The following is a 26504-nucleotide window of genomic DNA, read 5'->3' on the forward strand; positions in this document are numbered from 1 at the left end:
GCAACATCAGCCAAAATGGATATCAACCTGTGTGACAGGGCTGGCGATCAATTGGGCCCTAACACTTATGCAAACTTGACAGACGCAGGGCTAACACAGAGGCTGTAGCCTGCACCATGCTGCCTACAGTGCAGGCCATAGGAGTCTTCTCGCCTCAACTGCTACTCTCATCATGGTAGTGAGGGTTAGGCAAGTATAGATTTTTTTTTCTTTTTAAACAGTGCTACATTTACTTTATAGAGACATCTCTTCAATATGGAGCACAGGCAGTAAAGATGCCCCAACATCTTAGGCTGACAGTCAGCCAAACCCACCGTTGGCAAAACTTTAGCTGTCAGGGCATAGAAGTTGTAGTTCTGTAATAGCTGGAAAGCTATAAGCTTACTAAATTATTTTAGCATATTCACAGCACATGCTGGGAATTTACACATTTAATTGCACTTTGATATTGTGCTTTAAGACACAAAACACCAAGTTTTTCTTTTAACACAATGAAAAATAGTATTTTAATTTGCCTAACAGACCAGAGCTGTAACCAATATTTTACACACAATTTTTGATTTCAAAATTATAAATACACAGAATCATTTAGGACATTCTGCTCTACCGAAGGAAGCCTAATTTAGGCATAGTCCTTACTGTCCGAAGAACTGATATAAAGTCACAGTGATTCAGCCTCATATTAACCATCATGAAAATAACAGGAAAACAAAATAATAACCCTTCATTCTAATAATAAGAAATAAAAAAATTAAAAAGACAAATTAAAACTGGGTGCAGGATACAAAAGCTGCAGTTCGGATTCATCATGTATCTAATGGGAAAAATTATAAAAAGAGCACCTGTCATCTACCTGTTATGATATAGCAACGTAGGAACCAGTATCATGGTAGATGTCATTACCTACATTTTTGTCTCTAGCATGTATAGGGGTCAGGTGATCTTCAAAGAATTTACCATTGCCTTTAAAACATACAGTGGTATCCAAAAACTAACCTCAGTTTGAAAATCTTTTATAAAAATGTAAAAGAAAATGCAATGATTTAAGTCTCATGTTCCATATAAATAATTCTGCTCAAAAAAAAAAAAAAAAAAAACTAGGCTACTAAGATTTTTTTTATGTTGGGGATCATAAGTCCTGACGGGTTACAACTACCCTACAGGCTGCCTACAAAAGAAGAAAACAAAAAACACAAAAAGAAGAAGGCCAAGTGCATTTGAGGTGGAAGATGCAGCCAGGATCCTTACAGCAGGTTGTGTTTCTTTTTGCTGGTGGAAGTTTGAAGATATATGTACTAGTAGAACCAGTATCACTACACTCCAGCAGAATTGTCCTTTAAATGTCTATAAGAGAGAGCTAGTGTAATCCAGTGTAAGACAACCCTCAGCTTGACCATACATTAAGGAAGGACACCTTGATATGCTCTAGAGTTATGCCATAGCTTTCCCACTGCTGTGGATGTTTTGCCGACACGTGAATCCACAGCAGATGGAAATCCAGAGGTTCCTCAAGCCTGCTCTAGGAATCCTCGGATTTAGCTACACATAATCCAAAGCAGCACTTTACTTCACAGAGGACCCCATGAACCTCCATGACTACAAAGATATGATCAATGACACTTGTATATCGCACCCTTGTAGTGTATAGAAGAGCAGCTAGTGCAAATCACCCTTGTTCATATTATTAAATATCAAATGAGGGGCACCCCAGCACCCACATTGCTCTGCAAAGTCCAACTAGTTTCAGAGTTTATTTGTGAATGCATTTTGATGGACATGGTTTTTCTTTTTGTTTTTGGTTATTAGTTCTTCCTTCAAGGCACCGTTCTAAAATGTAAACGTATCAGTGGAAGATAGGAGTTGAAAGGTTTTCTGGCTCCCATGGTCACTTATCTTCAGATTCCTCAGAAGGATCCAGTGGAATGAAAGGCACTGAAAAGATGGAGCCCCCACTTAGAGTCAATATCCATGGGAATTAGCTGAAGCCCCATCGTTGATGTACATCTCCAGGATTGCATTCTGTAGTGGCTGGGTGTTCTCCCCGAGAGGTTAAACATAAATTTGAGCCAGTGTTTTTTAGTAATCGTTCCTGTTGGAAAAAAAAAAAAGCCACAAAACACATTTACTATATGCCAACTTTAGAACCTGGGAACCTAGCATAAATAAGTATTTTTTTTTTTGGCTTGCAAGTGCCACTGTACCTTTGTGAACTCCCACTCTTCATTGCCCGGTACGCTTGACCCTTTACCCTTGTACTGGCACTCTCTGAGCTCTACCTGGCCTGGGCCGTACTTGGAACATAAGCACAGTTGCTTCCCTATATTATGGCGCAGCTCCTTTTGTTTGGTATATTCAAAGTACTGCAAAACATAAACAAGAGTTTTACAATTTAATGGCAGTGGAAAAAATGAAACCAGAAAATAAACAAAAACAAAAAAAAAACTAACAAACAGGTGATATAGGGCAATTTATAAACATAAAATATTGTGAAAATGTGTGAAGTATTACAATCAAATTGCCTGCAGATGGCGTTGTCGCTTTAAAAATCAAAGAATAACATTTTAAAAGCTGCTTAAAGCCTGTTATACGAGGGAACAGGTCTCGGCAAGGTCAACACCACATTTAGGCAACATATTTATGTACAAAGTTGAAATTAGTGCCCGCGAAGTGCAAAATACATATATTGACATATCATTCATGGCATAGGTCGGGCAAAGAGTACTTTATGGCCATGGTTGTCATAGTATATATGTATGTCAGAAGCCCAAGTATGGTATGAATAGAGCCTTACACATAGTAAAATTATGAATGTAGAGAAAAAATGCCCTGCTCAGCACCTTCCCAATTCGATCGCTACAGTGAAGTATGGTGGTGGCAGCATCAGCAGCTGGGCAAGAGAGACTGGTTGTGATTGGGATTGAAGTGTTAATCAGAGAGATTAGATAAATCTGTCTGCTGGACTTTCTACTCAAAAAGATAATAGCAGGGATGACGATAGTGTTAGACACCATGTAAGATTGGGGATGAGGAATAGAATCCTTACTGGACAGCTCACACAGGCTGTAGATGGGGAGTAAAGCAGATACATGAACTCTGTCTGAAAACTGTAGAGGTTGTAGAAGAGAAACTAAGCAAAAATTTTCATATAAAGACCTAAAAACACTAACTATTTTTCTGCGTTATAAGAGGTACTAAGCAAGAACAAAATATAAAAAAAAGTTATACAAAATGTTTCCATGGCATTAATGGCTTTTTTTTATCAATATTTTTTAAAATAAAATATAATAAATGTTGGATATGGATAGGATTACTTTATCAATAGTTTTCTGTGTTTACCTGGTTTCCTCCCATGCCATGGCAAGGGTACATGATAAGAGGTTTTCCTCCATGGTTGTTTTCACCAACATCTAAGCAGCTTTGTGATCCTTCATTTTTTATCTAGGAGAAATATTAACATATTAGTATATTCAGTGTACTGTAAAAACAATATTTAATGCCTTGTAAGGTAGTAAAATTCTCTAAATTGGAGTTCAACAAATCCTCATACAAATACTGCAGGGGAAATGGGGATGTGTTCTAATTGTAATTTAAAAAAATAAAATCTCTTTGAGAAGACCACACAATTACATTGAAAAGTGGTCTTCCATGGGGGTGGTCTACTCAAAGAAAATGGCCACTATACATAATATATGGTGGACTAAACATTTTTCACACAAAATCTGGTCTGGATAAGGGGGTAGTCGTCTCAAAGAGGTGGATTGGTGATTTTTTTTATAAATTGTATTTTGGTGAATATATATATATATATATATATATATATATATATATATATATATATTTATTATGTATAACATTCAGAGTTTCTAAGCGCTTGTTCATGGCATTGTAAAAGTATTCTGGCATCACTTACTGCTCCGTAATATGTTGGCGAGAGGTCCGGGATGAACATCTCGGGGTAGACATTCTGTAAGTACCATGAAAAGTTCTTACACTTTAAGTCCTCTCTCAGCTTCAGTCTTGGATAAAGATCACCATAGTTTTTCTGTAAATATATATACAATAATAAAAGTTTAAAAGCGTATACATTTTCTACATGATCCGCCACCCACACGGTTTTGACTATTTTAGGAATAAGTTTCTTTTAGTTATGTATAATATACTGAATGAGTGGAGTAGACACTCAACTTGGCACATACTTTTGGTAGCTGGTAGTCTTGAGGCACACATATAAACAAGTGTATGAGTAGGGTCAAACTGACTCACAACTATACCAGAGTTTTGGCATAATAATGCGGCCAGTGGACATAATAAAGATGCAGCAGAAAACGCCCTATAATAATGCTACTTGACCTTAATATTATCCATTGTGGGCAATTATACAGGGTGGGCCATTTATATGGATACACCTTAATAAAATGGGAATGGTTGGTGATATTAACTTCCTGTTTGTGGCACATAAGTATATGTGAGGGGGGAAACTTTTCAAGATGGGTGGTGACCATGGCGGCCATTTTGAATCCAACTTTTGTTTTTTCAATAGGAAGAGGGTCATGTGACGCATCAAACTTATTGGGAATTTCACAATAAAAACCAATGATGTGCATGGTTTTAACGTAACTTTATTCTTTCATGAGTTATTTACAAGTTTCTGACCACTTATAAAATGTGTTCAATGTGCTGCCCATTGTGCTGGATTGTCAATGCAACCCTCTTCTCCCACTCTTCACACACTGATAGCAACACCGCAGGAGAAATGCTAGCACAGGCTTCCAGTATCCGTAGTTCCACTTCTCGTATCTTCACAGCATAGACAATTGTCTTCAGATGACCCCAAAGATAAAAGGGGCTCAGATCGGGAGACCTCTGGGGCCATTCAACTGGCCCAGGGAGACCAATCCACTTGATGTGTTTCACTCTTTATGCACTGAAGCTGGCACGTTCCCTGAGTTTTTCCAGCAAGATGGTGACCACCACATTATGGGTGTCAGGTCCGAGCATTCCTAGATAAACAGTTTCCTGGAAAGTGGATTGGTCGTTGAGGGCCAGATGAATGGCCCCCAAGGTCTCCCGATCTGAGCCCCTTAGACTTATCTTTGCAAGCAATTGTCTATGCTGTGAAGATACGAGATGTGCAGCACCTGAAACTACAGATACTGGAAGCCTGTGCTAGTATTTCTCCTGCGGTGTTGCTATCAGTGTGTGAAGAGTGGGAGAAGAGGGTTGCATTGACAATCCAACACAATGGGCAGCACATTGAACACATTTTATAAGTGGTCAGAAACTTGTAAGTAACTCATGAAAGAATAAAGTTACGTTAAAACCAAGCACATCATTGTTTTTCTTGTGAAATTCCAAATAAGTATTGATGTCACATGACCCTCTCCCTATTAAAAAAACTAAAGTTGGTTTCAAAATGACCGACTTCAAAATGGCCGCCATGGTCACCACCCATCTTGAGAAGTTTGCCCCTCTCACATATACTAATGTGCCACAAACAGGAAGTTAATATCACCAACCATTCCCATTTTATTAAGGTGTATCCATATAAATGGCCCACCCTGTACATTTTTTTTAGATATCTAAAAGTGATTGGGCACATGTTCTTTACATATGGTCAGTCGTCTTTCAGCCAAACAGGCTCAGTCCAGCACAGTATACTGTAAATCTGGTTCTATATTTACAATTAGATCGTTAATGCTTGCAATAGGTTATATTATTTGTAAAAAGCTTTAAAAAAAAAAAAAAAAAAAAAAAAAAACACATATGTCTTTTCTACCAGTAACCAAGATGTTATTTTTGTTAGAAAAGAGGAATTTAATAAATAGCTTCAGGCAATGAAAATTATATATTTATTTTTTATATGACTCCCAAGGGATTCGCATTGCCAATCATATAAAAGGGTAACTATGATTAGACCACAGAATTTAGAATCTTGTACAACTTACCTCTTTAACCATTTTGGCCGCTTGTTGGTTCCTTCGATAGTAAATCTCTTTATAGTCGTCCATCCAAACTTCTGCCAAACGGACCTGGTTTCTAGTAATCACTTGGGTACCTTTGGGGAAAGAATGAGGGCTTTTTGTACGGAATACATGGCCAACAACCGAGCAAGGTATGATCTCCAGCTGTCCACCACATTGCCAGACCTAAAATGAGAATGTATCAATAAGAATTGAAATATATCAATAAGAATGAAAATACAGTAGTCCCTCAAGTTACAATATTAATTGGTTCCAAGACTACCATGGTATGTTGAGACCATAACTCTATGGAAACCTGGTAATTGGTTCTGAAGCCACCAAAATGTCATCCAAAAATAGGAAAAGGTGAGTATTAAAGAAAAATAAGTAGATAACTAGTATAGATAAAGCAAATCCTTACATATAAAAGTACAAAAGATCGGCTGTGAGCTGTAATCACTGTCACAATCACCTCATGTAGAGGACAGGATCTTCTTCAGGGTCCTGTACAGCACAGTGTCCCAAAAAAGTAAAATGGAGCCGCCCTCACCTGATGTCCAAAGGAGCAGCTAACCCTGGCCCAGGTAAGGAGTAGTACAGAACATATTGTACCACCCTGTACTGAAGGGAGGCACTAACAGACAGCCAGTCAGTGCATACACTTCAGTAATAAAGTGCTTTACCAGTAAAATGTCCATTCTAATTGGTCAGTTCTTCCAGCCATTGACACGTTTCACAGATCTGGACCTGTGTCTGTAGTATTGTATGTTGAGTCTGGTTTCAAGTTACAATGGTCCAGAAAAGACCATTGTATGTTGAAACTATTGTATGTTGAGGCCATTGTAAGTTGAGGGATCACTGTATAGCATTCAAATGTACTAGTGAAGGAGATTAATAGATAATAGAAATATATATGTAAGCAATATACTTAATGTATAAACATTTAAAGGCGTACTGCAGCATTAGACAACTTATCCCCTATGGCTGGGGGGTTCCACTGGTCAGAAGATACTTATCCCCCTATACTGCAGATAAGGGATAAGTTGTCTATGGCTGCAGTACTCCTTTACGGAGTATTTCCATCTCCCTCATAACACTTTTTTGGGGGGGCATATGCAAATTATCAATTTTGCAAACACATTTTATTCACAATTGAAGGAGATTTATCAAGCTCCGTAGTAGATTTTGTTTTGCACAAAAAAGTCGCTCGTGTGACATTTTCTATACATGCTGCAAGATTTTTGCTTATACCAAAGCAAATTTCTGAAATCTGCTCATGTAGAAAATTTTTTTTTTTTTTACTTTGCAGTGGTAACTATTTATGAAGACAAAGTGTCGCATCTCCATTTAAAAGTCACATATGCATTCCAGGTCCAACCTGGCTTATAGAAAGTGCATACGTCTGCAGAAAAGGAAATTAACACCCACTTTAATAACGGTTCTTGTTCTGCATCATGAAATAAAGCTACTACATTAATGTTAATGTTAATTATAGAAAAAATGTATTATATATAACTAATAACTATTTTAAGGTTGAAAATACACACTGCACACCTTGTTAGTTTTAGGACACGTACATGCTGGCGTACCCACTACATTTTAAAATTAATTTTGTGTTAAAGATTAAGGCAAAAAATAATTGTGTAAGAATTTTTACAGACTACGTAAATAACCCATATGTGGCATTAACATTTTCCTTAAAAAAAAAAAAAAAAAAATCCATCCATAGTAATACAGCTTCAGGCACATTTTGGGGTGGGTAATGTACAGAGCTTTTTTTTTTTTGTGGCTTCACTATTGTTCCTGATTGACATAAACTCCGGCCTCAATGCAGCGATGCAAGACTCCGCCCAACAACGTCACAAGATGCGGGCTCAAAATTAAACATAAAAGCCTCCAGAGTACGGATATTCGTGGTGCGGCATAGTATGTTTTTAATATTTTAACATTTCTGAGGAGGGTGGATGGGTTGTTGTGGAATAGTTGGGGTCCTGATCCCGATGTGGTACGCCCCCCCCCCCTCCCAGTCACTCTCTAGCAACGCTACTTGTAAAAAAAATTGTCAAAAAATTGTCATATACAGTAAAAACCATACGTTTGAAAAGAATGATAAATCTCCTTCAATACGTTTAAAGCTCTTTGCCTAGATAACTGACCACCGCTCTGCCTTTGAAGCGAATGACAAGGCTGCTAATGTCACCATCTCTGGGCAGCAGAGGTCCATGTGGCTGGGATCTCAGGAGTGCGCTCATCACAGACGGCTCCAGGCACAGTACACATGCCCTGATGCCATCTGCAACTTATTTAAAGAGCATTACAGATGCTAACAGCTCCCGACATCATGCCAAAACTGCCATCCCCCACCCACAGTGAACTGGCTTTCTAAATTGAATGTCCAGATCGGGCCCTAACCAGAAAGTAGAGCAAGAGTGATGCAAAAAGCTGAAACCATGAGGTGGGACAACCCCTTTAAACTTGTTATTAACGTATTAATGTTGAATTAGATAAAAATAAACTTTTTATGTATATAGATTTTGGTCCTTGGGAAAAAAAATGGTTAACACTCATTTTGCAAAAAGGCGGGCCCTGCCGGCTAAAAGGGGGGCCCTGCCGGCTAAAAGGGGGGGCTGATACAAATGTCTGCAGGGGGGCTGCTGTCTACAGGGTGGGCTGCTGTCTAATGTCTTCAACTATCTATACTACTTACAAGGGGATACTACCTACTATTAAAGACACTTACAGCAGAGCCACTTGCACTAACTAATTTATAGGTAGATGCAGGTGACCCGGTTTCTACCGCTGCTCACCATGTGATCATCAGTCATCGTTCTCGCCGCCAATACAAATTCCCTGTTCTGTCCAATGGAGAAGAGAGAAATCTTGGCTCATATTACAGCAGCCGCCTCCATTGTACACAACAAGGAACCTACATATCGTACGGTAACCAGCGCCAGAAACCGGGTCACCCTGCTGTCAGATTCCCTTTAAAATATAAGTACTGTTACGCCGAGCGCTCCGGGTCCCTGCTCCTCCCCGGAGCGCTCGCGGCGTTCACCTCCATGCAGCGCCCCGGTCAGACCCGCTGACCGGGAGCGCTGCATTAGTGTCACCGGTGGGCATGCGACCCGCGTAGCGGGACGCGCCCGCCCGCAGCTCGCATTCCAATCCCCTCACCTGTCCCGTCCTCAGTCTGTTTAGTCCCGGCTCGCGCGGCCCTGCTCCCTAGGGCGCGCGCGTCGGCTCTCTGAGATTTAAAGGGCCAGTGCGCCATTGATTGGCACCTGGCCCAATCAGTACATTCACCTGTGTCCTCATTATAAAAACCCACTTCCCCTTCCTGGTATCGCCAGATCTTGTTGCCTCAGTGCCAGTGAAAGTGTTCTTGTGTATGTTCCAAGCCAGTGTTCCAGACCCTCTGCTGTTGCCCCTGACTACGATCCTTGCTGCCTGCCCTGACCTTCTGCTACGTCCGACCTTGCTCATGCCTTGTCCCTTGTACCGCGCCTGTCTCAGCCGTCAGCTGGTGTTGAGTCGCTATCGGGTGGAACGACCTGGGGGTTACCTGCCGCTGCAAGTCCATCCCACTTTGCGGCGGGCTCTGGTGAAAACCAGTAACCCCTTAGATTCCGTTCCCCTGGTACGGCCCACGTCATCACCTCACTGACACAGAGGATCCACCACCAGTATCCTCACTGCATACCTATCCGGATCCTGACAAGTACTCGTACTTGGTATCGACGAGTACTAGAATTAATGTATCGGTACTCTGTCTTAAAAAAATGGTATCGGGACATCCCTAATATAAAGTCTTCTTAAAACAACTTCCATTGCATAGAAACAGCATAACATTTGTATAATAATGGTTACGTAAAATGTTCTGTGTTTTAGCTTTAATATGCTGCAAAATAAGGGCATACATCAACGATTTTATTTTATTTTTTATGCGAAGGTGAGGACTTAGGACATACCCGAAAAGACATCTCTACATTCTCTCCTCCCCATATTTCCATCTGATCATCATAAGAGCCAATGTGCTCAAAGTAAGCTTTGGAGATAGAAAAGAGACCTCCAGCAAAAGTTGGTGACCTAGGAAAAAAATATATAAAATTAGGAAAATTTTTATAAAAAATAAAAACTAAAAGCATTTATTCTCAACAGATAGGGGCAGCTGGTCCCTGTCGATCTTAAGACATATCAGAATACAGGGGTTAATGTAATTTGTAAAGACTGAAGCTCAATAAGCTATAAAATATGAGCACAAAAATACCTTTATGGTGCCAGTTATACTCTGAGCAAGCTTTAAAGCGGAACTTTCAGTAGGAAAACAGTGGTGTAAATAATGGCCCGGACAGAACTAGTCACCAGGATTCCAGCATCTTTTTTTTATTTTTTTTAAATGCAATAGTTATTTTTATCAGTAGGCAATAAAAGGGGGTATACAGATGCAAGTGGGTAATAAGGCAGTGATGAAGAAGACCGGTTGTGTGCTAGGGAACACCCCTGGGCAATTAAGCCTTTTTGTAACTATGCAAATTTGGCTCATAATTACAAAAAGACTAGTCTTATTTAGCCATGTACTTATTTACATTTCAGTTTTCCTGCTGACGGTTGGCTTTAAAGGGGTACTCCAGTGAAAAACTTTTTTTTATTTAAATCAACTGGTGCCAGAAAGTTAAACAGATTTTTTAATTACTTATATTAAAAAAAATCTTAATCCTTCCAGTACTTATTAGCTGCTGAATACTACAGTGGAAATTATTTTCCATTTGAAACACAGAGCTGTCTGCTGACACCATGAGCACAGTGCTCTCTGCTGACATCTCTGTCCATTTTAAGAACTGTCCAGAGTAGGAGAAAATCCCCATAGCAAATATATGCTGTTTTGGACAGTTCCTAAAATGGACAGAGATGTCAGCAGAGAGCACTGTGGTCATAATGTCAGCAGAGAGCTCTGTGTTTCAAAAAGAAAATTTCTGCTGTAGTATTCAGCAGCTAATAAGTACTGGGAGGATTAAGATTTTCTAATAGAAGTAAATTAGAAATCAGTTTTTTTTTTTTTTTTAAATCAACTGGTGCCAGAAAGTTAAAGTTTTCCAGCGGAGAACCCCTTTAAAGGGGTATTCCAGGAAAATACTTTTTTATATATATCAACTGGCTCCAGAAAGTTAAACAGATTTGTACATTTCTTCTATTAAAAAATCTTAATCCTTTCAGTACATATGAGCTTCTGAAGTTAAGGTTGTTCTTTTCTGTCTAAGTCCTCTCTGATGACACGTGTCTCGGGAAACACCCAGTTTAGAAGAGGGTTGCTATGGCGATTTGCTTCTAAACTGGGCGTTTCCCGAGACAGGTGTCATCAGAGAGGATTTAGACAGAAATGAACAACCTTAACTTCAGAAGCTCATATGTACTGAAAGGATTAAGAATTTTTAATAGAAGAAATTTACTAATCTGTTTAACTTTCTGGAGCCAGTTGATATATATATATATATGTTTTTTCCTGGAATAACCCTTTAACTAACCAGGCTACCCATGTATAGGCAAATCTGTTTCAACCATTTGGGCCAACATAAACTAAGGCGGGCATCTGGCTAGCAGTGCGAGGTTCAGAGGATACAGATTTACCAATAGCAATACTGTCCCTGGGGAAGAGTTATCTTTAATAAGGAAAAATACGGCTCATAAAATGCCATTGACATAAATGATTTGTATACGAGTTAAAGAGAGACACCATCTGCTTGTAAGCACAGAGCAGGTTACGCGTGTAATATTCTGTTAAGCAGAAACAGTTTTCTTCCTTTTCAAAGACAGACAATTTCCTTAAAATATATATCTGAACTGAAATTTGTTGGCTTACCGTCTGACAACCAAGTGCCACTTATCCACACATGATGGCTTATAACTGGATTATAAGTAAGGTTGCAGTATTAGGATGGTTTATAGCTGTGCATTATGGTCACTACATTTTAATAGATGGTTCTGGCAACTTGTTGATTTTGTTTACCAGATAATATGGCCAGGTCATATACTTTGTGTATCACGTGACTGTCAGGCCAAGAGGCAAAACTGGGCATTATTTATTCACACTATATGCAAAATTAGCTTGTATGCAATATATCCAGAATTGGAATGTTCACCCACTCACAAAGCAGTGCCCCCCACAACGCCTTAATACAGTCATATTATACACAAAATCAGGAGAAATAAAAGTACGGAGCACTAACCGGTTAATCTTGAAGCAGGAAACTCTTTATGGTCTTCAACCGTTACATCATGTGCGGGGGGGAGCGGACTGCCGGGAGCGACTTCGTGCTTCGCCCGAAGTCGTTCCCAGCAGTCCACTCCCCCGCACATGATGTACCGGTTGAAGACAATAAAGAGTTTCCTGCTTCAAGATTAACCGGTTAGTGCTTCGTACTTTTATTTCTCCTTATTTTACTTATGATTATGATCACCATATTACGTAGTAGCACTACATACCGGGGGAGGCTACGGGATTGTTGCATATTGGAACACAACCTGTTGAACGTCTTTATAGGTGTGTCTGAGTAATATGACTAGAGTGGTGCTGTGACCTGCCACATTTCTATCAGAGATTGTGACAGTCATATTATACATTCTGATTGTTTGTATTTTGCTGGTGATACATTATAGAAAGATTTTAGAGTCACTAGTCAAATCCTTCCTAATGGCCTGAAACAGTTACTTTTAATACAAATGGTGGATGTGCGGCTATGTTTCTCTATTTGTGTTGTACATATGTAGTCTCTCCCTTCTTCCATGGCCAGCACTCCACTCCACCCATTCGGCCCAGGCATTTTTAATTAGCAGGAGACTCCTCCTATCATTCTCCCAGCCCTCTGGCAGGGAGCACATGGTAGGTGTTCACACTGGTGTGGTTCTCTGTGGCGGCCATTGTTTCTGTGATGCTTTGTCTGTGGAGTGGTGCGGCCCAAAGCCAAGGGCTTGGTTGGGCAGCAGTGAGGCTACCTGGCCACTGGGTCATTCCTCCCTGTGGGCATGGTATCTCAGAGGCATCCCAGCACTACGCCATTCTTTGGTTAAGGACCCACTCTGACTAGGTGGCCTTGACGTGGCGAGTGGACTTGTACTTTTTGATGAAAATGTATACTAACACCCTGTTCGTTTTTTAAATTATGCCGAGAAGCAAGTAGATCAAAATACCAATGGTGGATGTGCGGCTGTGTTTCTCTACTTGTGTTGTATTTATAGACTTAGCCAGTCAGAGTGTCACAGTGACGTTCTAGCCAGGAAAGGCAAGGGTGTGTAAGCAATGAATCAACTTGTGTTCTAAAAAGCTGAGATAACATAGCTTGTTGGCAATGCAAGTGCATATGTCATCCCAGCCACACAGCTGGACCCACCCTCTGTCACTTCACTTGCAGCACTATTCACACCAGCAATAGATCATCTCTGGCTCTATTAAGTAGGTGACCTATGTACCTGTTTAACACCCAGTTCTAGATAAGTACCATGATTATACCGCTACACAATGTCAAATGCTTTCTCTAAGTAATAGAGGCGAGTAAGTGCCACGTTTCCAAAGAACATTTTGACCTGTAAATGCAAAAGGACTTGGCTGTAGAGAACGGCCTCACAGACAGGACTATTAAGACAGAATATTACTGCAAGGGCCTGGCTTTATAAATGTCATGTGACATCACTAAACACATGATATCATGACTGTCATCTATATATACCCTTTGTTATTAGGCATAAAAACTATGCAACTAAAACTGTACCAACTTCAACCCAGAAATGCAAAACTCAGCAAACAGACAGAATAAAGCAGCATGGAGATATTCTGAATGAAATAATCATTAATAAAATGGACTGAAGCCTTTTTTTTAACCCTTTACATCAGAGTTATCTGTGAATAAAATACTTAGAGCAACCAATAGAGGTAAAGTTCAGAGCAACCTTAAGCTCAAATAAGCTTATTCACTGTTTGTTAAAGTAATAGGTCATTAAAAGGAGTGTCACCACTAGAGATGAGCGAACTTACAGTAAATTCGATTCGTCACAAACTTCTCGGCTCGGCAGTTGATTACTTATTCTGCATAAATTAGTTCAGCTTTCAGGTGCTCCCGTGGGCTGGAAAAGGTGGATACAGTCCTAGGAGACTCTTTCCTAGGACTGTATCCACCTTTTCCAGCCCACGGAGCACCTGAAAGCTGAACTAATTTATGCAGGAAAAGTCATCAACTGCCGAGCCGAGAAGTTTGTGACTAATTGAATTTACTGTAAGTTCGCTCATCTCTAGTCACCACCTTGGCAGCTGGGTTAGCTAGATAAGATTTAAATGAAGTATGGAAGAACTCAATATATTTTTATAGCTGTGGAGGCATTTAATACTGCAAAACATCATACTGCTACATACATGCTAGGATTATCTAGATATTCGTAAAAACTGCATAGAGACCCAAAATGGTTTGAGGGATTCTCTTTTCAGGGCATTTCAGGGCATCAGCTTTAAAGTCCTATTTTAAAGGAGATGACTAGGAACAAGTAGGCACCAGGGCTGTATTTGCCATTAGGTCCCCGTGGGTCTGTGCATAGAGCAGCAGTATTAAGGAGGGCAGCACTTCAGTGGAAAAAAATGTATATATTCATATATATCACCTATGTCTCCATGTTGTGGCCTAGAGTTAAAAAGAATATTTTCCACCTTGGTTTGAATTCCCATGGGTTATAATTTCTGCAAAATGTACCTGCAAAATTGCAACAGCAGAATGCTCACTAGCTTGTGGATTCATCATTAATTTAGCCATTTTTTGTATATAGACTATATACACATGTTAAATCTCGAACAAAATCAGAATTCTGCTGTATATTTGTGACACAATTGCATAAAAAAAAAAATAAATAAATAAAAAATAAATCTGACAGTCGTGGAATCACCCTAAAGGTGTAGTCAATCCAAATGCCTAGGGCAGCACAGGTTGTTAATATGGCCAAGGCTGGCATTACAGTATATAGGAATACTGCAATGCTTAAAGAGTCCATTACCTTTTCATAAAAGGTATCCCACGATCTTTTGTAGTAGATATCCTGTCAGGACAATTCCTGAATAAATGCCAAGTTAGAACAGAGATTACAGAGAAAGGACTCACATTGAGAACCCCCTTTCTTCGAGTCAGAAGCAAAAGCAGCTCCTGCTCTGAAAGACTACTACTAAAGTGATAAAGGGCTGTCTGGTGATTTTAATTGAAACTGTGTAATATTATAGTACATTTTGCCTGTTCAGTGATATCGTTTGACAGATCTGTGGCTGGTCTCATAAGTCTGCATATTTAAAAAAAAAGGTTTCTTAAAAGTACATCAAGCAAAAAAAAAAAAAAAAAAAAAACATAATGGATCGTGCTCCATTGTGCACTAATCAGGAGAACAAAGGACAGTTGTCCCTAGAGAGCAGAGTGCAATGCCATCCGCATTCCCAGCTAATATCTCACTATCACAGCAGGTCTCAGGAGTGAGACTCTTCGATCAGACAAGTCAAAAGTTGTTGATCTCACAAAGTCAAAAGTTGTTTTTAATAAAAGTAATGCTTTAAAGGGGTACTCCGCCCCTAGAAATCTTATCCCCTGTTCAACTGGTTCCCCCACGATCACTGTGCAGCACCCAGTGTTTGTTTAGAACGCTAGGTGCCGGCAGCGGGGGTATGTGACGTCACAGACACGCCCCCTCGTAACATCACACCACACCCCCTCAATACAAGTCCATTGGAGGGGGCGTGGCATGTGCGTCACGACCCCCTGCTACAAGTATTCGGAACAAAATGTTCTGAATGCTGTAGCAGCGGAGTACTCCTTTAAAAAGCCTTCACTTGGCTTGATCAGTTGCGGGCCAGTCCACACGCTTGATCACTGGATTATTCTTTGGCCCTTTATAATCATCATTAACACTTTAGGGAGCTGCATGGCTGGTAACATTAAATGTGGCTCAACAAAAATAAGTTGATGAACAAGTGGTCTTTCATTCATCGACTAATGGTTGGCCCTTTTACACAGGCTGATAATTGGGAACAAGCATTCCAACAAACACTCATACACCAAATAATCAGCCCTTCATGGCTTCTTTCCCTTCCTTCAATGTTAGTACTAACTGGCAAGCAGTTACGAAAAGTTTTACCCTTACAGCCCTATCATTATGCCAATAGGTGCCAATTCAATCATAGTTCTAAAGTACATTTTTTAGTATGCATAACTTGTAGATTTAATGTATATATGGCATTGTTATTGTATGCCGCAAAATATACTGTATTCAGACATTTTTTGTCTAGATAATTTGTCATGTGCTTTTAATCCTTTATGTGGGATGTATCCTAATACTTACTTAATAGGGTATGTTTCATCCTTTCTTCTTTCTTTCTCATGGGCTGGGATAACTTCCCAACCAAATGTCAAGCTCCAGTCAAAGTTCCCCCGACTGTGGTGCTTTCCATACTGCGCAGGTTTGGAAAATTCAAAAGTGTTAAGGTCAATTGTTGTAATGTCTGGGCTCACCACAGCCGTGTGGTCTTCAGCAATTCTTGAGAGCAAAGGTTCCAGCCAGCCATGGAAACATTCACCTTTAAAAGCAAATTGAAGAATACATTTATTAAAAGTTACTTTATCATGTCAGTACATCAAATACTGTACAGAAAATTGGTAAAATGAAATGCATTTGCCTCAAAGATCATAAATAGTGCAATTCAATAAATTGTGCAATTGTAAATAAATGGACCCCACTAAAAAGGAGTCTAAAATAACAAGTTGTCAAGGGGAATGCACACACCTCACGCTGCTACATAAACGAAATGGAAATTGCTCAAAAATACATAAAAATTTACACAGAACTTCTCAATTTCTCAGCTGCAATTTCCTCTTTTCGCAGGCAACACATAATAGATTATAATATGATAAAATCTCATAACATTGTAAATCAAGTTTACCGCTCTACAAAATAGTGTTGTGAAGTCATGATCTGAAAAGGAGAACTACTCAAAAGCAATATATAAAAGTTATTTTAATAGTATACTGTTGGTTTCAAAAAACTTTTTTACTGCATTATTTTGTTGTAGGGATACACCTGCCTGAGGACCTTGGCATTGGTGTCCACCTAATGACCTCTAGGGCCTCATTCACATGGCAGAATATTTGCCCAGAATAATTCCAGGCAGATATTCTGTGCATGGCAGGCGCTAGGACTGCTCCGAAATGCAAGGTCTACATAGATGACAATGACTGTCCAGTAAGATTCCATACAACGGAGGTTAAACTAACAGGCCTATAATTCCAGGGGTCACCTTTTGACCCCTTTTTAAATATTGGCACCACATTTGCTATGTGCCAGTCCTGGGGAACCTTCCCTGTCACTATAGATTCCTTGAATATTAAAAATAAGGGTCTGTCTATTACATTACTTAATTCCTTTAGAACATGGGGGTGAATACCATCAGGACCTGGTGATTTTTCTATTTAGATTTTTTGTAGGCGGCACTGTACTTCTTCCTGGGTTAGACAGGTGACCTGTACTGGGGAGTTTATCTTATCTCGCTGTATTTCACCTGGCATTTAATTTTCCTCGGTGAATACAGTGGAGAAGAATGTGTTAAATATATTTGCTTTTTCCTGATCCCCATCTATAAATGTCTTCCTCATAATTGTTTAAAGGGCCTACACTTTAATTTTTGACCTTTTTGCCATTTATATAGGTAAAAGAACATTTTGGGGTTAGTCTTACTCTCTTTGGCAATGAGTCTTTCTGTCTCTACTTGCGGCTTTTATCTGTTTTTTTTTCCATACTCTACATTTTTTTCTATAGCTTTTTAATGCTTCTTCACTGCAGTCCTGTTTTAGTAGTTGAATTGCTTTATTTTTGTCATTTATTGCCCCCTTAAAGGCGTACTCCGGTGAAAAACTTTTTTTTTTAAATCAACTGGTGCCAGAAAGTTAAAACAGATTTGTAAGTTACTTCTATTAAAAAATCTTAATCCTTCCTGTACTTATTAGCTGCTGAATACTACAGCGGAAATTCTTTTTGAAACTCAGAGCTGTCTGCTGACATCACGAGCACAGTGCTCTCTGCTGATATCTCTGTCCATTTTATGAACTGTCCAGAACAGCATATGTTTGCTATGGGGATTTCCTTTTACCCTGGACAGTTCCTAAAAATGGACAGAGATGTCAGCAGAGAGCACTGTGCTCGTGATTCAGCAGACAGCTCTGTGTTTCAAACGGAAAATAATTTCCACTGTAGTATTCAGCAGCTAATAAGTACAGGAAAGATCAAGATTTTTTAATAGAAGAAATTTACAAATCTGTTTTAACTTTCTGGCACCAATTGATTTGAAAAGTTTTTCACCGGAGTACCCCTTTAACATTTTTATTCATCAATATTGTTTTTCTTCTATTCCTGACCCTTTTATTCCCATAAAGATAAATTCTCACTGTAAGAGGTATATAAGATATTTTTAAAAGTCTCCCATTTAGTGTCAGTATTCTTGTTTTTTAGGACATTATCCCAATTTATATTGTTATGAGCTTCTCTGAGTTCATCAAACTTTGCCTTCCTAAAGTTCATTGTTTTTGTGGCCCCTCGAGAAATTCCATTATTGCAGAACAAGGTATAATGTATCATATTAATGATTATGTGTCCTTTTACCTTCAAATTAGTTACTCTATCAGGTCTGTTAGTTAATATTAAGTCCAGTAGAGCGCCCCCTCAGGTCGGGCCCTGTACATTTGGGACAGAATTATCTTTAGCTATAGTCAGAAACCTGTTTCCTTTATGAGATTCACAGGTCTCAGTCTCCCAGTTTATATCAGGATAGCTAAAGTCCTTCATTATTATCACCTCATTCTGATTTGCTGCCTTGTTTATTTGCCTCAGTAATTGATCTTTTGCCTCTTCCATTATGTTTGGTGGCTTATAGCAAACCCCTATCAGATTTTTTTTTATATTTATCTCCATATAACTCTACCCATAATGACTCCACATTTTCGTTTCCCTCCCATATATCCTCCCACAGTGCAGTCTTCAGACTGGATCTTACATAATAATATCACCGAACTCAAGACACGCAAATCTACGTGTTCAGAGTACCATCTTAATGAGTGTCATGAGGATTATAGAACAAATAATCACCGAAGCAATACCTCCTGATCTACCAGATTACAGTATAAAACATAGCCTTTAATAGTATCAATTAAAATGGTCTTAAAGAAAAGATAAAGACCACAAAATGTACATATATATAATAACAAGAAAAAAATTATACAGTGGTATCACACAAAAAAATCCAAAAAGTGTCAAAAACAATTGGTCAAAATGGTAACTCAAAAAATGGTCAAAAGATGATGGTGCACCATCCCAACCTAGGATGACCCTAATACTCTAACAGCATCTAAAAATATCTGAGGAGGGACAAAATGGTATACAGATGAGATATAGATGTCTAACGAATTACTCAGGACAGAAGTAATCTCTCTCTCAGTAATTGATCTTTTGCCTTTTCCATTATGTTTGGTGGCTTAAAGCAAACCCCTATCAGATTTTTTTTTATATTTATCTCCATATAACTCTACCCATAATGACTCCACATTTTCGTTTCCCTCCCATATATCCTCCCACAGTGCAGTCTTCAGACTGGATCTTACATAAAGACAAACTCCTCCCCCTTTCAGTTTTGTCCGATCCTTCCTGATACACACTATAATTGGTATTTTAGGCCTCCTTTACATATATGTTGTCTGGCAGAACTTCTCTCCGCCGCACACTGGAGGGAAACTGATTGTGAACTGTCCCATTCAGATGAAAGGGATCAGTTCTGCATCTCAAGTTGGACGCCGGACAGTGAAACACGCCGTATGGGCACCAGACAAAGGAGCACATCTTGCTGCATTCCCCTGACCGGCATGCACAATAATTAAAGCTGAATCCTAAACAACTGATGAGAACTGATGCACTTCTGTCTTCAGTTGGGGAGAGTTTCACCTGAGCAGGACATCTGTAAGTGTAGCCTAACCTGTAGTTCTGGGGAGCACAAGGCTGAGACCACTGTACAGCATTCTAGCAGGCATTACTGATTTCGGGCAAAGGGGTAGGGAAACCCACAGGTGGGTGGAGTTTTAATGGTCCCAGAGGTGGGGCTTAAATGACCTGGGATTTTGTTGTTTGCCTTACGAATAAATAGATAGAATGGTGACATGTAGTACTCACATTGGTTAAATATGTTGTAGATAATATATTATTTTAATTGCTAATTAATGAAAGCTATGTTTTAAGGATTTTTTTATTAGAAGTAAGATTTCTTGTAGCCAAACCAGTTTTTCTACTATTTCTTTCTGTAAGTCTAGTACTCACATTCCATTTATTTTATAGCATCAACTTATTTTGTAGCGCTATATAGAGATGAATCCAACAATAGAAAGAAAGAAGTGTGTCGGCACTGCCGCTTACCAGTGACCGCGGCTAATGTGAACGGCTACCAACACAGTGGAGTCAAGGCTAGGGTGTGCTCGTCCCGGTGCACGATCCCACAGAAACATAGATCCGATAATCCAATAATAAAGATGAAGGGAGGCACTATTGAATGCAACAGCATTTATTCAGGTATGGTCACAGGATACAATGATGGCCAACGGGCCGTTTCACGCACACCTGCGCTTAATCATGACCTGAGTTCATGATTAAGCACATGTGTGCATGAAACGGCCCATTGGCCATCATTGTATCCTGTGACCATACCTGAATAACTGCTGTTGCATTCAAGAGTGCCTCCCTTCATCTTTATTATTGCTGTATAGAGATTGTCATAATTTACATTGGTCCCTGTCACCAGTGGGACTCACAATCTAAACTCCAAATAGATTCATATATAGAACTCTCCTTCTGGGGCCCAAATTTATTTTTTATGCTGAGAGACGGTTATCAACGGTCTGTTACTACCAGTGACTAACACAGGTCCCATCTCCTAGTCAGCCCTGGTCTGAAGTGCTTTAATGCAAATGGTGCATTGTCCTAAGTAAATATAAGAACCTAGTCTGCCTAGTAAAAAAAAATAAAAAAAAAATAAAGAAACTATCGTTATTCTTCAGCACCTGTTCACAGAGATTGCTGACGTCAGAGGAGATAACGGAGTGGTCAAAAATGGTGAAGCTGTTTGGTAACAACAGAATAATATTGGCAGGGAATGCCAATGGCACGTTACACAAAAGAAACTTACCGGTATTATGGTGAATAACTAAGACATTTATTAATGACTAAACTTATCCTGCATTGTTGTTAGGCAACACAAAGAATGAGGAAATACGATGCAAGGAAAAACAGGTTTCACTATCTCGTGTATGCACAGAACTATTCTATGTTCTTCAGCAATAAAAGGAGCTCCCTCCCCCGCTCTTACACAAGTACTTGTAATAGTATGCCATTCACCTGCAGACAAATACTGACTCATTAAATGCATCAAAAATATTATATATTTTATGATATACTTTTTGCCTTCTAGGTGTAAAACATTGTTGTTAACATCTCAGAGGAGTTCTCTTGAGCTTACTATTACATGGTCCATTTAATGTTCAAGATCCCAGGAAGTGATCGAGACTGATTACAGGGCCAAATGGGTCTATAACACTTATGTTTTATTACAACTGTTTGTTGAATTTTTTGGTGGTGTCGCAATTTTGGTCTGTAATTTTGCTTGGCTTTCTTTTTCCTCTTTGAAGTTGAGACAATGGCATGGAAAAGAAGCATCCCACATTGTAAATAACCTACAGATTTTGTTTTAATTATTATTTTTTTAAATAGTGAACTTTCATGTTGCCTTAACCACTATTTATTAGGGTGGTTCCAAGAAACTTCTGGCCGCTTAGATTTGAAGCTGTCTACCCAAACAGGGAAAGATCTATCAAGGCCGTAGAGGAGGAAGCCACCAGGGATCTCCTTGGTTATATCTAGTTCGGGTAGCATGACAGTGATGTCAGGTTCCCTTTTACCTCATTCACTACAAGTGCTTAAAAAGGTAATAGAACAAAGGATTGTGTTGATGATTGAGTAGCATATGTAATTTCACTTACAATGGGCATCCAGGAAGGTCAGCACCTCGCCAGTGGCAACACTGGCACCCAGCAATCGTGCCGTGATTAAGCCTTTCCTCTCCGGCTGCCGGACAACTTTTACAATCTGTAGGGACTTCACATAGTTATCCAGCTCCTCCTTCAAATATTCTGTAGATGGAAAGAAGCCAAATAGGTTTACATACAGGTCAAAAAAATCATGCTTATAAACATAACACAGACTATAAACTAATGATACTACATCCCCTTAACGTTACCTGTCACCCAAGGGAAGTCTATAAAGAGGACACTGCTATTTTAAAAGCTATGAAGGATATTGTTATTAGAGGCAGTCTGTCAGGGCTCTTCAGCTTAGCAAACCACTCACAGAGCTATATAGAACGCATGAAAGAGTTTAAGCATACTTGTATTGCCATTCACCTATGTAGCATAACAGAGAAGTAAACTTTTATTTAATATGCTGGGCTGTGCCCCCTGGGCATTGCTTTATCAGGGAGGTATAATTCATGCCCTATGGTCTTCAGGGACTTTTAGTGTTCCTTCTGTTGCAGAATGCCTATGGTTCTGAGTGAAGGCTAACATTCAGAGGACAGGGTTTAGTAATGAGAAGCCAGAACACTTCCCTGGTAAGGCAATGCTAAGGGAACACCTACTGGCATGGCACAAGATGTTGCCAGAACAGTAACATAGGTATGTTTCAGCTTCCTTTCATGTGATCTATTTAACACGGAACGGTTTGGTAGCCTAAAAAGTTCTGAAAAATTGCCTTTAATTTATGTATACTGTATGTTGGACAATTGTCATACAAACTGTAGTATTTCTGTATTGCCAATTTATAGTGCCCAGATGTTACTATACTGACCCCTAGCCAGCCCTTACCCAAGTATATTAATGATAAGATTTAAAAGTGAATTCCCAATATTTTCCTATATCAAAAAGGCCACACCACAACTCAAGCATGAAAAAGCCTGTCAGATGAATACCTTCAGTATTATCTTCCTGTAAATGGAATTTACAAATTTAAGCACAAAATAAAATGAAATCCATCTGGAAACAGACTAACTACTTTCTGTTCATTACATTCTACGGGCAAGCAAAATTAGAAAATGAAGTCTTTTGTCAGGACCCAATTCTGGAAACACAATACCTTTAATCATCTCAGGTACATTTGGCTGCTAGATTAACCAGACTTGTCACAGAGATCCTGGCAGACCTAATGGAGTCATTCACTTTATTACAAATGTGAGATAACCATAGCTTCTACTGAATTCTAAACATTGACTTCCCACCATAAATGGATACTAAAGTAACATTAATAACACAAGATTGTGTGTGTGTGTAATAAATGTCAAATAACTAGACTATGGTATATTAAAGCTCAAACTAACATATGAATAAGTGTTGTTAGGAGTAACAGAACAAAACATTAAAACAAAAAAAAACACACAAACAAAACCCAAATGCAAACGCATCTTCAATAGCTGATGGATAAATGTTTTTTGAGCCAAAGACTATCTTGTCATATTTCTCCATACGCAACTTGAGGAGAATGGAGATAAACTGCTACCAGACAGCTCTGGCAGTGGCTTTTCTACCCGAAAGCAAAAGGCTCAGGCAGTTAAAATACAACATGCCTATAGAGATATATAAAGAGAGCTATAGGGATAGAGAGAGAGCACTATAGATATATACCAACGAGCAGGAAGAAGCAGCACAACCACAAAAACCCCAGTCACGGGTCATATAGGCTATCCAACAAAAAGAAATCCAGCAGCACTCCAATACTTGTGAAAAACTCAGTGTGGTTTATTCACCCAGTGTCACAGCAACATTGTGGCTGCCCACTTGCAGCCTCTCAAGATGCATGAGAAAGGCCGTAAGTGGACAGCCGAAATGTTGCTTTTTGTTAGATAGATAGCAGATAATATGTAAGTGAAGCTGATCAGCCAATCAAAGCTCTGCATTTGTCTCATAGTTAGTTACATAGTTAGTATGGTTGAAAAAAGACATACGTCCATCGTTTTATAATTCTGCATAAGCATTAATGTTATTTTGTTCCAGGAATATATCTAACCCTGTTTTAAAGCTATTAATTGTTCCTGCTGTGACCAGTTCCTGAGGTAGACTGTTCCATAAATTCCCAGTTCTTATGGTAAAGAAGGCGTGTCACCCCTTTAGACTAAACCTTTTCTTCTCCAGACGGAGGGAGTGCCCCCTCATCCTTTGGGGGGGTTTAACCTGGAACAGTTTTTCTCCTTATTTTTTGTATGGGCCATTTATATACTCACATATGTTTATCATATCCCCCCTTGGCTCAATGGCTACACAAGGGGAAAAAATTGAGAGTAGCTCTTTAAACACATTTGCTCCACCTTTGACATAGACCAATTTTTCTTTAATTTTGTACAGGGCATAATGTATGTAAATCTATAACATAAAGACCCTGGGTGATTCTAATGTAATAGCAACCAATAGTTATGATTCCACTGATGTTGAATTCCCAGGAGGCAGTTGTGTGTGCCGTTGGCTCATGGTAACCGATTGCAGTTGATAGTATTGACCTCACTTACCATCTGTGCTAGCATCATCTACCATAATGACCTCCTTCAGAAGAATCGCAGGTGACGTGTGTAACACACTATACACTGTTCGCAGGAGGGTGGACCAGGCCTCATTGTGGAAGACTATAATTACACTTGTGGTTGGAAGTGGAGGACAGCGCTTGAATTTCTGCTCAATGCACCTAAAATACAAAACGTAATATACTGTCAATTCACTGATGAGAAAGGATTTTTAGGAATTTGGTTGATCTTTTATTTCTTTATGTTGTATCACTAACCTTGGGTGCTGCTTCCTGCTCTAGAAACATTGTAGGGAAGAAAAAAAAATCCCAGTGAAGGAGTTGTACTGTCCTCTGTGGGACGGCCACACTGCACAGACTTGTTCTTCGCTTTTCAACACCAGGGTGAATGGTTCTTTTACAGGCCACATACCTCTATCCTAACTTCAAACAAGGGAAATGTTCCACATGAGAGCTCAGGTTTTCCTGCTGCCTTCAACAGGAACAATGATGCTCCTTTTATTCCGCTTGCTGACCAGCCATGGAGACAGCTGTTACAGTTTTGAGATTTTTTTTTTCCAGTTTTCGAAAGGGAAATTGCTAAAAGAAGGGGTGACTTCCCCACGTCAATTTAAATTGGTTTATTCTCTCATTTGCTTTATTGAAAAGCATTCTTGCACCCGCAGGGATCTTACTTTATGCCTCCATTGTCACAGACACACCTGCCAAGGCAAGGACAGACACCCGCTGTGGAATATGAGCTTTCCCAAATCTTTCAGCTTCTGGAGAAAAGCTCCCACAGTTACTGCAATTGTTAAATGCAGCCAGATGACCCACTGTAGCATGTAAAAGTGCAGTTATAAGATCCAAATAAAAGCCGGGTGGCAAGCTGACTGCGTGCATTTACAGGAGATTGGGATGTCAGGCCATAGTCAATGAATTCCTAGTTTATATTCCAAGCACGGAAGGCTCAGTACTATACAGGGAGGGGCCGAGGGCTATTCACAGGATGCTAAGAGTGGTACTGTACTCACGCCAAAGTGCAGTTACACAATGAAATGAAGCCAGTCCCAATGCACCACTCAACATGAAACTGAGAGGCTTCAACAGGTTTAAAATAGCACTGAATGTATTAGATGAAGTTCTTCAGGTTTAAGTAAACAAAACAGAAATGGAGAGAGAACATATAGTGCTGGAATTTCTTAATTTGGTCGGATACACAATTTTATGAACCAACCAAGGAGGCAACTGTATGCATATCATGTCCATACAGATCTGTACTGCAAATGTATAGCAAGTTCCACTATTAAAGGGGGGTTCCAAGCTCCATTAAGTCTTTTACAAACAGCAGACTATGGTATAAAATTAAGTTTGTATAGCAAAGCTGACAGGTGAGGTAAGAAAACAAAGTCTCAGCCCATGGTGTGTGCTCTAGTGACCAGTGTAATAACGGGAATATGATTTTTTTTTTCTTTTAGATTTAAAAGGGGTATTCCTATCTTGCAAGGTGGTCTGTAACCTAGACAAGGGGCTGTCAACAACTGGAAGAAATGGCAGGAATATCAGGAGAAGGAGTCAAGTTTGCTAGATTAATAAAATAGTAAAATATTTAACTCGACATGCCATACAAGTTTAACTACATGAGTTGACATGGAAATACCCCTTTATTGATACAGCTGTGACTGTCTAAATCACACAGGTATCAAAAATGTAAGGAACCCCAACTCTTTTAGGTACCATTATACATGGTAGACAGTGGCCCAGTTTTTGCACTGCGGCACAGGACCCTTAAGTTATATCTGTGTCATAAACTTTCTACATGTAGAAGAAAGCAGAAACTGCATTTTTCATCTAAATGGGAAAGCAAAAATCCAAATCCCCAAATTTTTGTGGAGATAAAAGTAG

The 26504-nt window shown here is 39.4% G+C and overlaps 1 protein-coding gene across 3 annotated transcripts in view; it reads right to left on the minus strand.

The window, feature by feature from the left end:
* Positions 1–390: 390 nt before the first annotated feature.
* Positions 391–26504, minus strand: part of GALNT6 (polypeptide N-acetylgalactosaminyltransferase 6) — a 225211-nt gene continuing 199097 nt past the window's right edge. For all 3 annotated transcript variants that reach the window (XM_056562682.1, XM_056562683.1, XM_056562681.1), the window contains exons 3-11: positions 24610–24782; positions 22040–22189; positions 16317–16551; positions 9929–10046; positions 5946–6146; positions 3911–4042; positions 3337–3438; positions 2202–2360; positions 391–2089 (exon numbers count right to left, since the gene is read on the minus strand). In XM_056562682.1, the coding sequence (XP_056418657.1) occupies positions 1976–2089; positions 2202–2360; positions 3337–3438; positions 3911–4042; positions 5946–6146; positions 9929–10046; positions 16317–16551; positions 22040–22189; positions 24610–24782 (1384 nt within the window). In that variant the 3' untranslated portion in view covers positions 391–1975. The remainder of the gene's footprint in view (positions 2090–2201; positions 2361–3336; positions 3439–3910; positions 4043–5945; positions 6147–9928; positions 10047–16316; positions 16552–22039; positions 22190–24609; positions 24783–26504) is intronic.

Source organism: Hyla sarda, chromosome 2 (assembly GCF_029499605.1).
Source record: "Hyla sarda isolate aHylSar1 chromosome 2, aHylSar1.hap1, whole genome shotgun sequence".
Taxonomy (NCBI): Eukaryota; Metazoa; Chordata; class Amphibia; order Anura; family Hylidae; genus Hyla; species Hyla sarda.